A 14,796-nucleotide genomic window follows, 5' to 3' on the forward strand; every position below is an offset into this window, starting at 1 on the left:
ATTTCTTTAATATGCATGACTACATGCTAATTTTATACCGTAAACGCGGTGCAAACGAACACAAACGACCGAGTGCATTGAAAGTGTCTTGTTCTAACAAAAATGGCGGACGTGCTTAGCAACGGCTTTGTTTTCTGCAACGATGCGCAGCAAATGCACAAGGGGGAATGTTTTACTAGTGGCGGTCTTGCAGAAACCAGGCAGGAACTATTCTAAATTCTACTGCCACCCAATGTAATCTCCGATTACAGCATCCATTCAATGTTTGTAGCTTGAAATAGTCCAGTTAGAACCCAATTCATATAGATCACGGACAAGCTGTTAATGGTACGCACTACTACACTTCTGTTAAAATTCAGAATCCAAATTTCATGCAAGACAATTTCGCTATATCAATATATCCGTGTTAGAATGACGGTTCATATTCTTTATGTTCTTCACATTCTTAAACTGTTCGAACTTGCAAAATATATATTATGTCAAATATATATGACATTATATATTGCAAATATATAATGTTTCAATGTGAATATAACTGTTTAACCCATTAGGCATTTATTCTCATGGTCCTTTACGTGGTCTTCAGTAATGACAGTGTGTCCGACACAAAGCATCTTTTATGAGCTCAAGGATGACACCATTGTTATCATCTATGAACCATTGCACCTCAACCCTCAACCTTTGCAACACTCTGATTGTGAGGCAAGCTAGGGAACAATTGTCTGTTGCACTGGTTTAAAAACACCAGCACTTGCATTGTGGCTGGCGACATCAAATGTTGCAATGCCATGAAAATATGGCTCTCGGTAGTAGGAAGCTTGGACCATGTGAATTCATTAGCAAAGAGCTCTTGAATCCTATCCCAATTGTTTACAACTAAGGACAGTAATGAAATCTGATTCTTATTCACTAATCCACACCCTTAATACAATGCTGATGTCCATGGTTGGATAATTATGAATATAGTTCTCATTGAGCACAAGTTGAGTACAGGCACGCTATATGCGTTGAATTAATGCCATGGCTGCAGAGCTGAGCAAGAAGCTGCACTTTCTTCGGCTTCACAGACTTCCAGGTTCTTTCCAGCAGCGCTATCACAGCTATGAATGATGCTCTAGCACTTTGCCTGCAGCATCACCTGCCTTTATAGTACTCTCTCCAGTAGCAAGACTTTTCAGCATATCCACTGGAAAATATTGCTCCTATGTCAAAATGGACTCCAAAAAATACTGATGGAGACATTCTCAATAGTCCCTGCCCCCCTGCCATTGAACTCAAGGCTCATTTGCACCAATTAAAAGCTACAACAGCATAAACTGAACAGCTCAATCCCAACTGCTCCACCAGCCTAAGCAATGGCAATTTTCTACAAACCTAGCACAGCTGGACACTGAATGGTACAATGATGAGGCATGCAAGTACAATCGGCTTCAGTGGCCCAATTACTGGCTTGTTCGTGACCAAATTATGCACAGATGTAGAATTGTGCATACAATTTTGCCCAATAGCACATGTGTGAGCAGCGCCTACCTGTTCAGGCTGCAATAAACAAGAAGCAAATGTCATCTGCAGTGATGGCCGACAGCAAAAGTGTAATTTTTTTTTTTGAGTGATAGGAATAGCAGCGACAAGCAGAAAACAGAACAAGAAGTGCATTTTTGCCACCTAGGTTGTAATAGTCTGTGCCACTGCTTCCTCCCTCAGAAAATTTCTTTAATTGTGGTGTTTCACTTCCTGAAGCTAGTGGGTTACAAGAGACGCCATAGTGCAGGGCTTCGGGATTGCGTCCAGCGTCGTTTAACGTGCACCCAAAGAACGGCCAGGTTGCAAACCCGAACCTCGTGCTCAAAGCTGGATGCCATGGCCACTGAGCCAGCCCTACAAGTCCCAAGAAAATGTATACTTTTTGTTTGGCATCATCGCCACACATTATGTGTGGTTTCAATTTAAGTATTCTGTACCAAATCAGCAAGTACTGTATTGTACTGTACACACAAAATGATTTGCAAAACACCCCCTCTTTGTGAAGCTTGAATGCAGACAAGCTACTGGCTAAGTCAACATAGCCACATATACTTTGTTAGCTTGTTCATGAAACATTCAGTGCAGGCAGCAACAGAGATGCTTAGTGAACACTACAACTGCATGCGTGGTACCAGTACAGCATGCCAGCCAGTTAAACAAAAGAAACATTCAACCAATTTTATCATGTAAACTTAGTTTATTGAATAACTTATCCACCAGTTCTTACATAAATAGGAGAAGCTTAATGCAAGTTATTGCGACTTGTTATGCAATTAACAAAAGGACAAATGTTGCATAGACCATGCAAGCTTTCAAATTTACAACTTGCGGTTTTTGGAATTTATAGCCGGTAGCTTCCAACTTTGGGCTTTCTTGTGCAAGCACCTCGTCGAAGTACACATACACGACCTTTTGAGATTGATCCGTGAGTGACAAGAACCATAATACAGAACAAAATATATGTAAACATATTAATACCTTTAACAGATATCACAGCAACAATTATAATTATCACTCTATGAGGGACTAAATAAACTATATATATATATACTGAGTCTCTAGAGGTAGGCTGCTATGGCGGCGCAACACAGAGCCAACTGAGTGAAGTTTGTTGGTTTTTGACTCGTGGTGGGCAACTCAATGCGGCATACATAGATAAGCTAGTCCTCTAGACAAGCAACAACTAATCGCTGCAATGTGTGTAACTCCCTGGCTGCAAAAGTTCTTTTACAAAGTTAGTAGCAGTTTCTGTGGACGAAAAACAGTATTTTAGCACTTTTAGGTCTCAAACAAGGCATAATCAAGTACCAAAGCAATGCTATGTCAAAACAAAATACTGTTTTCAAGAACAAGCAAACTTCTTTTTCCATGTCAAGGGAAAAGGCTCAAGAAAACGGCTTAGCAAGCAAACCGCCGCCGGCCATCACAGAGCTACTAGAATTGCAGCAGCTTGACTTTTACAAGAGATGGCACCAACCTTGTGGCAAGATGCCCAAACATCTGCTTGGCTCAGCAGAAAACAAAATTTGAAGATTTTTGTTTTTTTCAAGCTCTTTACAAGACTTGTGGTTTCTCAAGGAGTTTCAATGACTGCTATGAACATTGACATAATCACCTAGCTGTGTATCGTACAAACGCCACCAAACAACATTAATTAACTACATTCAACATGCATGGAAAGGAACAAAAAAGATCTGCACTGGGCAGCACTTATACCTTGTGATAACAAATGGAGTAGAAATTAGTACACTTGGGGACAGGGAATGATAACATCGTAACACAGATGTGGCAGCAGTGATTGTTAAGAGGAATCATTTATCTGAGGCCCTCCTCACAAAAATGCATGTGAAACGCAAAAACACTCTCATTCAGTCACATCTTAGCTAGTCGGAATGTAACCTGCTGCATTTAGAAAGGGGAACTTTAGCAACTGCACATAATGAGTTCTTCATACAGCCCTTATAATTATCATTTTTTCAGGAGCCAGAAATCGGGAAAATAGTTCAATAAATTGAACCACAAAGTTAGCAACCCAACATCTCCACCGTAAATAAACACATCACAATTCCCTTGAGCTTCATCTATTATAAGTTAACTTTCAAAGTAAACTGCAACCTAGTACATATTTGTTAACAGGTACAGTTTACAGTACTGGTATCTGTTCCTGTTGCAGAGTTATGAAACAGTAAATTTGGTGCTCCTATATATTTATTTGTTAATTAAAGGATTGAAAACATTGATTTTACAAAGTTGAAGGCATAATTAAGAATCTTCCACCAACATCAGAAGAATCCAACTTGCTATTTTTAATACAATAGTTTGCTCAAAACAGTTTAGCGAAGATCTAATGAGAGTATTTCTGCATTCCACATATATTTAAATAGGAGAATTGAAGTCACCTGCCAAGCAAGTCCTTTCTTTCTTTTTTTTAAGAGTATGCATAAAATAAGACTGCTTAAGCATAATGAAGACAAAGCCTACTGAGTAATTAAGTGGCTATGCCTTTTTTTTTTACAAAACACAAGTTACAAGCAAGTGAAAAGTGTACTGAACAAGCAAAGGCACAGAGCAGCATGCTGATCCATATTTGAATTAGATATGGAAGACAAAGGATTGCAGATACAAGATACAGTGTCGATCAATGTGAACTAAAGTAAAACCATCAGCTGATCAAAATCTATAAATGAACTGTGCATACTAAACAAAAGTAGCTTCAAGGAGCTGTACTATAATATAAAAAATAACGGAATGCAGCCAGGCTTCGAAAACTATTAATCTAAATTGCGCCCTTTCTCACATTGTGGTCATGAGTTAAGAGAGCACAAGTCATTAAAAATAATAATTTCAATGTAGGTGCCAAACATGGCACACAGTCAAGCTACGCCTGCTTTAACACTGTTTCAAGTGCAACAACATCTTATTTCAATAAACAACAGGTATGAGTCACGAGTGCCTCCAAGAGCAACAATAAAGCAATGATTCACGGCGTCAACAGCAGTACAAGTGTCATAGCTTCTTTATGCTTGGCACTACGAAAAGTTACGTGGGCACGTGACGGTATTTCGGCATGTGCAAATCTTCTCGTTAATGCTTCATACGAAGTCTAAAACTGGCACCCACTCATCAAGAATGGTCGTGCCATTGTCATTCTATCGATGCTCAAGGCAATAGGCACATTGATGTGGTACAAACAAAGGTCTGCAAACACATGTGAAGTCGGCTTTGAACTTCAATGTGTCAGGAAACGCTTGACGCCCACGCAAGTGCAAAAACAAGAGCAGACGCTTGCAGGGGCACCGTGCAAGTGATTCAGAAGAAGCATGCAGTATTGCGCATGCAGTATTGCGCATGATATATCTGGTGCAACATTTTACACAACCCCATGAGCATGTGAATTGACATGCCTTACAATGGTGTTCGAGATTACAGCCATGCAGGGTGAATTCCTAAGCATTAACTGTTGGCCAATGTTCTTTCGGCAAGAACTTACGCAATGATGGTGCACTAAAGGCTAACTAGAGCCAGACAATGTGCCAATGCATTTCACGAAAGATACGCAATTTCTGGCAGTCTGATGCAGCTAGGCATTAAGATGATGGCACAGTATTTGCCATTCAACCGTTATGACAATCGTGTGCGCAGCCATCATGATAAGCACCAAAAGCAGAGAGAATAATTTCACCAAAATAAAGATGCGCCAGAGATGTCATGTGCAAATGTGCACGCCATATGGCTACTAAGCAATGTGTAAATTTATATGCCCTTTCAATGCCCCAAGGCGTCATGGACGACTTCCTGAATGTTTACAAAGGCGACTCGGGACATACATGAGAGCAACGGCAAAGCAAAGCAAGAGGAATTTGCGGCATTGGCAAGCTGAAGCACTGGTTACCTGGCAAAGCACTGAGAAAACGTGGAACCGGTGTTGTGTGGCTGAAAGTTCAGATGCATCACCATGGACTCGTCACACTCGACGCATCAGTACAAGATGTTCGAGTGCACAAAAAACTTAAACGTGGAACAGCACAGCACAACGTGCAGCATTATGGAGATACTGTGCTCCAATATAAACAGCGTAATTAAAGTGAGCGTTCCACATGGCCTGTTGCAGACCAAGCTTGAGACCTGTTCATGGCGCAGAAATTTGCAATCTTAGTAAGGTAGCAAAAAGGTGTAGACAGACTGATGATGCCAAGGGCAGTGGAACGTTGCTGCACGAGTTTCATGCAAGAGGCTTGTATGCAGGGCATGCTTGATTGGTTAAGCACTTGGAATTTATATCTGTATGGGAATTGTTGCCTCAGCCCTGCACGACAAGATTCACAAATTCTGTGCACAAAGACCTGTAGCAACGGATTTTGAAAAATATACCACAGCTGACCATGTCAGTTGCATCTCGGTGCAATTTCTGCTGACATGCCACCTTCATGGTGCTAAAGTGTCTTGATGAATTTGAACTTGACAGCAATGTTGGCTGCCTTGCGCTTGAACCACTTTAGCAAACTAAAAGGCGTGTCGTATTCGTTGGGGACAATGCCGTCCACACCAGACTCAAAAAAGTAGAAAAGTGGAAACCATATTCGCGTCCGCTTGCTGTCCATCTGCATCAGCGCCCTATTGTTCGCCAGGGTGTGGTAATAGAGGAAGAGCCTGGTGGAAATGTAGAAGGCGATGAACACGTCTATGGAGTAGTGTTCATGCGCCGCCAGGATGAAGAAGATACCGAAGAGATTGAGTACCCAGGAAGTCGTGTGCAGGAAGTAATAGGAGCGCGGCGTGTACTCGGTGATGAAGAAATTGAGAAGCGTGAGCACAGTGGTGTGTCCGCTGAACATGTAGTCCCCGCAGGTGCGCACTCCTTGGATCAGCATGCCGCCTCCTTGCCATATGACGAAGGCCTGGCTTATCTTCTCCGAGAAGTCGCCGACGTGGCGGGCCTTGCACTGGAGGTGCTTTCCCGGCACCGAGAGGGAGGTGATGAGCATTGTGATGCAGCGCAGCAGGAACACGGACCCGAACAGGGAGAACATGCGCCGGAGGAGGATGAAGCGGTGCCGGTGGCATACGAGGATGCACACCCACACGATGAAGAGGACGAGGCCCGTGAACTCGCACATGGCGAAGGCCCAGGGAATGTGCGGCACGTTGTCGAGGAAGATGTCGGGAAGCGGCGGGTACGTCTGCATGTCGGGCACCCGGTCGTGCACAATGACCATCACGATGGCGGTGATCCAGGTGACGGCGAGGAAGTAGAGCATGCCCACCACCGTCTTCCAGATCTCGGGCTTGAAACGGCGCTGCTTGCAGGCGCCGCCGTTCGCAGCGGCCGTTCCGACGGAGTAGCCATCGTCGGTGTTCTCATCGTCGTCGTACTCGAAGGAAACGTCGGTCGACGGCGCTGTGCCGTCCGAGGAACCGCGCCTCTTGCGCGTCGAATTTCGGCGGCTCATGGTCTGCGCGGCCGTCGACGCGGGCACCAGCTCGCCGGGTCCCAGCAGCTGCCTGACAGCGGCCACGTTCTGCCATTGCAGCTCTCGGATGCAGATCATCAAGTTCTTGATGTCCCCCAGAAGCCGAATCTCGAGCGGCGGCTTCCGCAGGTCTGACTCCGAGATGGTCAACAGAGCGCGCCCGTCAATCAGGTGCTCGTCGAAAGTCGCTTCGTACCTGCCCAAGCCAACGTCGTGAAGCCACTCGCCGACCTCGCCTACTGTCCACTCTTGTACTGGCTTGTCCGCCGCCATCGCGACTCGCCACTCGCGCTGTCGTCGGTTAGAGGTGCGAAGGCTGGGCCAGAGCGGTAGCGACGTCGCCCGTCCGTCGGCGACGCATCGCACGACTTGTCGCTTCGCTTCACCTGCGATGCAGGGAGCTGGCAGGTTACCTGCACGCCTTGCGGCCCCGCAACAACACACAACACTAACAACACCAAGCGGCGGTACGAGGTACGAAGCGGAAGTGAGCCGAAGGCCATTAGGGAGAGAGATGCGTAGCAAGAAAAACAAGCGGGGTCACCGGCGGAAAGTAGAGCATCCGGGTCGAATTGTGTCGGTGCCTTCGTCGTAAATAAAACTAACGGAGCTGCGATTTCACAAGAATGAGGAGTTCCGACAAGTGAAGAACTAATGGCGACGAAATACGAGACTTACCCGCATGCAAGTGGCATGCAGGGAAGCGCACTTACAGTGCACTGCAGTGCCGGCGATAAACGCGCGGAAACGTGCGCGTTTCGTTTACGCACCGAAACATTTCGCTGAAGCTCGGGACCCCGGATTTTCATTTGGAAACGAATGCTCAAGCATGAGCGCTTCGTTCTTGAACGTCAGTGAGCGAATGCTTCAGTGGTGACGTCGGTGGTAGCAAGCTCTTAACGCTTAGCGATTGAGGTTAATAAGCGCGGGATTTACGATGAGCGAGTTAACGAGCGTTCCCGTCGTGGACGTTACGAAAGACAACATCGCCGACATATGGCCTTCCTTAGTTCTCGCCGTGAAGACATCCCTCTTTGTAGCTATAGATCTGGTAAGGCGACATAAGTCCGTTTAGATTTGAATTCCTTCGTACTATTTCATTACGACTTGCGGCTTTAACAACTTTGTGCTCTCCACAGGAACTTAGTGGCATTGGAAAGAGAAAAGAAATCAATGCCAAGTACGTTTATTTTAGACTGCTACGTCTACTGACATAAGTGATCACTTTGCGCCGATACTGTTTTCGTTTTCTCGCACAGGTCCGTGGAAGATAGGTACATTGCAATGTCCCGTGTAGCTGACACGAGAGCCATTATATCCATGGGACTTTCGTGTTTTCGGCAAGATGCCAGGTCGGCGGAAACTGGCCCACTTAGGTAAGACCTATGCGTTCGCAAATATGAGCGTTAGTAACGACAAAGAGACAGTCTTGTCGACGATGCAATTTCGTGACCAGCCGCTGACAGGCAATTTCAACCGTGCATGTCTTGTGCAGATTCACCGTTCAGACATTCAACATACTTATCCTCTGTCAAGATAATTACATCGTGGAGCCCTCGTCGTTGCAGTTTCTCATCAGTCATGGCTTTGACTTCAACCGACAATACTCCCTCGGAGTTTCCTACTACCGAGGCAATGATCGTGTAAGTTTGTTTCTTGTGTGCCCTTACATCTCTAGCAATTTTACAATACAGAAAAAATTTTTTTTCGATATCTCCAAACACCAATGCCACCTAATTGGATCAGACTTTCAGAGCACAAACACACGCCTTTGCTCGTCGACAGCAGTTCAAAACGGGAATGTCCACAGAACGTAACCAGATTAAGAAGTGAGCCACTCAAAAAAATTGTGCATGATACTTGCATTTTATTGAGCATTTTACTCTTCGAACATACGAAGGTTAGCTGCTGGTAATGTCATGTATTAAAAAACATTGGCAAGTTTGTGCAAATTAGACTATTTCACTGGTTTCATTTATTGTGCTGCGTTTTTACTGCGCTTTGAACCTGTTTGTATAGACATGTATAGTTAATGCTGTATGCACAGGAAAGCATCAATACCACCACTGCCAGGCGATAACTCAAAAGCGTGTGATGTTGCATCACTACATATCTGGTTAATAAAAGCCCCAAACTAAGCTTACAGGGACAAATCATGCCAACTATGTGGTGATGAAATTGGAAATGAAAGAATGCATTAGTTAGCTCTATGTTTGTGGATCATTTGTCTATCATAGCCCATATTTTGTTGCTGTACAGATGCTTTATGTTGTCCATGTTTTGCTTTCATGCTGTAACTCATATTTAAGTCTGCCTGCTGTGCTCTTTAAGTACACCAGATAATTAGTTGGAAACAAATAAATTCTTCTCACGTATGATTGACAGCATAGTGGTGTCAATGCTTATTGCATCTAATGCAGCCCAACCATCCAGAGGACAACGCGCATTCCCTCCGCAAGCTCTTCTCAATGCTGGTTGTGCATCAGAAGCCAATTGTCCTCCACAATGGTTTTATGGACGCGGTGTTCCTGTACCATAGCTTGTACCTGGCATTGCCTCCGTCTCTGCAGACATTCTTAGCCGACCTGAACGACTTGTTCCCCGGTCGTGTGTACGACACAAAGTATATTGCAGAAGCCAAGGCTTCTCTGCCAGCGTCGTACCTGGAGTACGTCTTCCGCAATAGGTACTTCATACCCTTTCTTTTTCTTTTCTTAGGCAAGAAATAACTTAGTTGGATGTAAAAGGGAGACATTTTGGCTGGCCACTCCCGTTGTCGCAAACATGTTGTATTAAATGGCAGCCTTTTCTGTCAAGGGGGGTCACAATTCTGTGAAGTGTTTGGGCATTCCGCTATAAGCAGCTTAATGACATGCAAACAAAGAGACTATGTTGCCTTTAACTGAGCAGTAATTGTAAACACTCTTGATGTACCATTGCCGTCTTTGCGAACTGAGTCTTTGCAAGACATGGTATCGTTCCCCACCTGCGGCAAGTTGTTTTTTTTTCACCCACTTTCATTGCCATTAATATATTGTTTCTTTAATTCACTTAGTAAGTACAAGCAATTTCCCCTGTGTTGTACTCGGTGTCGTTCTTTGTTGTCTTCTCGATTAATAAAAAATCAGGCCCCTTAGTTAGCCCCCTTTCATCTTGTATGGCAAGAATTTGTTATGCAAGCCCGTCACCTCAGCAGCATCAACTGAACTCCACATACATATCATTCTTGATGCCCTGAATTCGTTACCTCAAAATTCTGATTTAAGCACAGGAAATCTAATGCAAAATTCATTCTAGGGTTTTTGACACGTGAAAGCAGAGTTTCAGTTGCGAATAACTCAGAAAACCAATCACTAATTAATTAATTACTAAATTAATGATAACATAAATCACTGTTTTTTTTATAATAATGTACTCTCCGTGGTCAGAAATAAAGGCGAAGAAAGTTTTTTTCTTTTGTGTAGAATGGTGTTTGGGCTTTGTGGGAATTAAACTCACTTGTCCGAGTGTTGCGATCTTCAGCTATCATTTGCAACTTCTGCGCAGGCAAAGAGATAATGCTTGCAAGGAGGCAAAGGGTCGACAGTTCGTCAGCATCCAGTTTCTTCAGTACAACCAGGAATACTCAATTGACCACGGGGATTGTGCACTGAGACAGGAGCCGGCGAAGATGTCTGCAGACATCTGCAAAAACTTCGCTGTGAGTTGCAAGACTGAGGATGTCATTTCTATATTTGGACAAAAAAAAAAGGGAGTTTCATGTTATGCACCCAAAGCTAGAAGACACAAACTGCCAGGCATACAAGAGAAAGTAAGCAGGGTGTGGAGCTTTGGGTACACAAAGCTTGGGTGTGCAAAACTTAAAACACCCGAGGGAATTTTGCCTTATACACGCTGGCTGGTGTTACAGAGATTGTCGACATAACACAGCAGCCCAGCGCTGGTATAACATTGTTGCAGTGACTAGTTTGGCTCAATAATAACCAACTTTCACTATTCCATTTCAAAGTTATAAAATTAACCAACTTGCCACTGATAACCACGCTCCTTCACAGTATGTGAAGGTGCCGTAGTATTTGCAAAAAAACTAGATTGTGAGAAGAAAATCTGCAGGTGACTGAAAAGTGATTCAAGCGCATTTGACACACACCCCCAAATCGCAAGGGGCAGGCAGCTTACCAATTTAAAAAAGAAAAGTGCAGGGTGATCCAGAAGTAACAGAAAAAAGTAAATATTCAATTTCTCTATTTTTAAGGGTCTGTTTGCAATAATATTAACGCCTTACAGATCCTTAAACACTAATCTATCACTTTATTGTCCTCTTAAGATTACAAAGAATTCAAGAAGACGAAAAAAAAATGTCACACATAAAGTGGGTTAAAGAATTCAAGGAGAAAACAAAAATCTCACACATAAAGTGGGTTAGGTTGATGCAGGTTATATAATTGGAGATCTCTGGGAAAGGCATTTAACCTGCCACAAAAGACAATGACTAATTATGGACTACTATTAATGTCTTCTTTGCATCTGCTTTACTGCAAACTGTAAAAACACTTGCTGCATTCTTTATTTTTTACCACCTTTGCAGCGGTATGGTTGGTGCGGCAAGGGCGACCAATGCTGCGCCTCGCACAACGTTGACGACATCCTCGACGCCCAAGCATCCAAACGCCGCAGACGTAACCGAGTTAAAGGGTCATCGCCCCGGGACCCCACCAATGCTTCCGACTCGGAGCACTCGACCATGGACCTGACTGCCATGGAAGAGGATGAGGCAGACATCGACTCTCCTGAAGAAGTCTCAAACAGAGAGCGCAAATTCACAACAGGGCTACACAGGGCGGGCTTTGACGCATTCATGACTGGATACGCCTTCGCAACGTTTGTGCTGTCATACGCAAAGCATCGTCCCTCAGGAAATCTTGACGCAGAAGAGTTGGGCCTCAATGAGCTAGTCAACAGGCTGTGTCTCAGCGGGAAGACAGTACCCTTGCTCATAAGAGAATCAAACTTTACCAAGCACAGTGCTAAGCATGTCGAAAAGTTTAAGGCTCTCTTTGGTGATAAGTAGTTACTTCTGTGTTGTTAATCTGTGTTGATTTGTTTTTCGTTTCCTTTTCTGTGCCATGATAATCTTCACCAGAGGTGAAATTGCTACCAATGCAGCCAGGTATGCCAAAACGTGAGCACTAATACAGATTCTTTGTGTGGCTGTTCATTGAAATTATCAACACTACAGGCACCTGTTCATCGATGCATACACAAGGCTGGATATTGATAGGGATGTCAGTCCTTTGTTGAGCATGTTGCTCTTTGTATAAAGTTAAAATGTATAATTAAAATGTTAAAATGTATAATTGTTAAAAACACATTGGTGAAACAGATGTGCAGCTTCTGTTAGTTTGCTAAGCAGCACGTCCGCAATGCCACATTTTATAAGTAAAGCAGTCTGTGGTGCAGTTCTAAATTTTCACCCCTTCAGCTGCTTCATTGTGATACAGACTGATTAATGCCAAGGCTAAAAGGCCACCCATCACTAACAAACTTCATCTGCAAATTTGTTAAATAGGTTCAAAGAAATGCTTGGACCTAGATAGACAGCCAGAGGGAGTGTATTGCAACTTGACATTTTGGAGGATCAAGCAAAGAGCACTTAGTTGGAAGCAGCCCCATATGCTTTCTGTACTTCTGCAATTGGCTGCTGTCACGAGTGATGGGCACGCAAATGCTGGCCAATGACAAAGCAGTGTTGTATGAAACAAGTTCTGCGAGCACAGGTCCAGGAGAAAACGGCACACATGCCAGGGTCATGCTCCCAGCATAAGCATTCATACGAGCAGGTGATTATAGTGGGACGCGAATTAAACGGCTACCAAGAAACCGCTTCACCTTTGTTTGCAGAGTGAGCCACCGCTGAGAATTAACAGAAGGCACGGTTCATCCGTCACTCACCATCATTACCCCTTGTACATAGGGAATTGATGAAAGGACCCAAACTGCGTTCAAGACCATCCATTCTCATTGTTTTTGCTCAAGAGGAAATGTGCTGTTGCACTTAATCATTCAAAACAATAGTCACTCTGGAAGTATTAGCAAGCAATGTTTGAACTTGCATGTACATGCAATAGTTTCTTAATCATTAAGTGTTCCCTTTCATGTTGGGCCGCCCTGCACTTCAGGCGCACAATCCTGCCACAATGCCTAACAGTGAAGATAGCAACATGGATCACAAGCATATGTGTGATCACTAGCAAAGGCACTTAGCTAATACACCTACATAGATTCAATTCATGGCTTGTAATTCATTACAGTTGTTTTGGACCGATAATTTACTGCTTAGCACATTGTTGCCAACTATAACCTACAAGTTCACAGCTGCACTTACTGGCAGAGGTACTGTGCCACTTCATGCTAGTGATGGCAGCTTAGGTGCTCTGACATGAGGAAGCGGAATCATTGGTCTTGATGCTTGTTTAACCCACTCGCTTCTACAGCCAGCTATTCACCAGCTGCTCAATGACTGGCTGTTTCTGGCTATTTTTCATAGATGGCAGCACATTGCAGGCTATGTTCTAGTTTGGGTATTGCACAATAGATGTGAACATATTTGTCTACAATTTCAGCAGGAGTTCTTTGTAGAATAATGGAAAGATTCCTGCTCGTCAAACTGCACTCTGTTGTAGCTGTTGCAAAAAGACTACCAGGCTAGGGAAAAAAAAAAAAGCGTACAGGCTTCAGAGAGCTCATTTTTTTTCAGCACATACTACTGAAAACTGTAAAGCAGAAAGATCCAATGCTGTGCTTAGTTTTCAAGGGCCAAGTTCAAAAGCCCAATAGTTCAGAGTGCAAAAATACCCAAAAGTGAACTCCACATTCCTGCTTGTTTTAAACTTTTATTAAGCTCACTTTCTAGTTTTTTACTGCATCCGACACGGAAGCCTTTTCAGAACATAAATCAGATATTTAGCAAGTGCAATGCCTGTCACAGATTTTAGAGCAATTTTCTTGCATGGAACGCCAGGCGGGGCTGAGTGCCACACGGGCCGAAGCGAAGGGGTTAAACCTAGCCAGCATCATGTTACACAGCTGAAGGTCTTGCTTAACACTGCAAAGAGTTCCACATAACTACGTGGCATTTAGGTTAGGCAGTAGAACTTTACATAGTTTGTGTCCATTTTGAAAGTTTTGCACAAATATTACACATGCTATAGCTTGAAGGTAATACTAAAGACAGGACAATGACAAGAACACAGCACTGTTTAGACATGCAATAAAAATTGTTAGTCATCACCGCGTTTGTCCAGTCTTTTAACGCTGCTACGTTGAAGTTAGACATATGGCAATCAGCCCAATTCAACACATCACTACACATACCAAAACTGGTGTTTCTCCCATTTGTATAATCTTGTGCATGTTCTTGACCAAATCCTGTAAATTATTGATTTTGCCCCAGGTGCATGCCTGCCAACTCTCCTGAATTCTTCGTAAGGTTTACGAATTTGGCCTTGTTTTGCGAAAAAATAAATTTTCTGAAAAGGATTCGCTCAGCAATGTCAGAACTTCATGTTGGAGTCTTTGGGTGGTGAAAGGACACAAAGGCAAGTACCTTTCTTTGAGCAAGTTTACAAAGAAGTTCCCAAAGCAGGTGAAATCAGCAACAAATAAATGTCACTGAGACTTAAAAAAGAAAGCAAAGCTTGTAAAGTTTAGGTTGTTCCAAATTTGCTGCTGCTTGTGTGCTGCATCTAACAGTAAATCAGCATTAATAAAGTGTGTATACATATCCCATAAAAGGCATGTG

General features: G+C 43.5%; 2 protein-coding genes across 2 annotated transcripts; one reads left to right on the plus strand and one right to left on the minus strand.

Moving 5' to 3' along the window:
- Positions 1-4,154: 4,154 nt before the first annotated feature.
- SMSr (Sphingomyelin synthase related) lies at positions 4,155-7,436 on the minus strand. The gene has a single exon (XM_075672352.1). The coding sequence runs from the start codon at positions 7,266-7,268 to the stop codon at positions 5,958-5,960; it is 1,311 nt and encodes a 436-aa protein (XP_075528467.1). The 5' UTR covers positions 7,269-7,436; the 3' UTR covers positions 4,155-5,957.
- A 196-nt stretch (positions 7,437-7,632) lies between these two features.
- LOC142560342 (target of EGR1 protein 1-like) lies at positions 7,633-13,738 on the plus strand. The gene is made up of 7 exons (XM_075672351.1): positions 7,633-8,046; positions 8,135-8,175; positions 8,255-8,371; positions 8,491-8,638; positions 9,416-9,681; positions 10,542-10,695; positions 11,584-13,738. Exons 1-7 carry the CDS (start codon positions 7,933-7,935, stop codon positions 12,064-12,066), a joined length of 1,323 nt encoding a protein of 440 aa, XP_075528466.1. The 5' UTR covers positions 7,633-7,932; the 3' UTR covers positions 12,067-13,738.
- The last annotated feature ends 1,058 nt before the right edge of the window (positions 13,739-14,796 follow it).

Source organism: Dermacentor variabilis, chromosome 10, assembly GCF_050947875.1.
Source record: "Dermacentor variabilis isolate Ectoservices chromosome 10, ASM5094787v1, whole genome shotgun sequence".
Classification (NCBI taxonomy): domain Eukaryota; kingdom Metazoa; phylum Arthropoda; class Arachnida; order Ixodida; family Ixodidae; genus Dermacentor; species Dermacentor variabilis.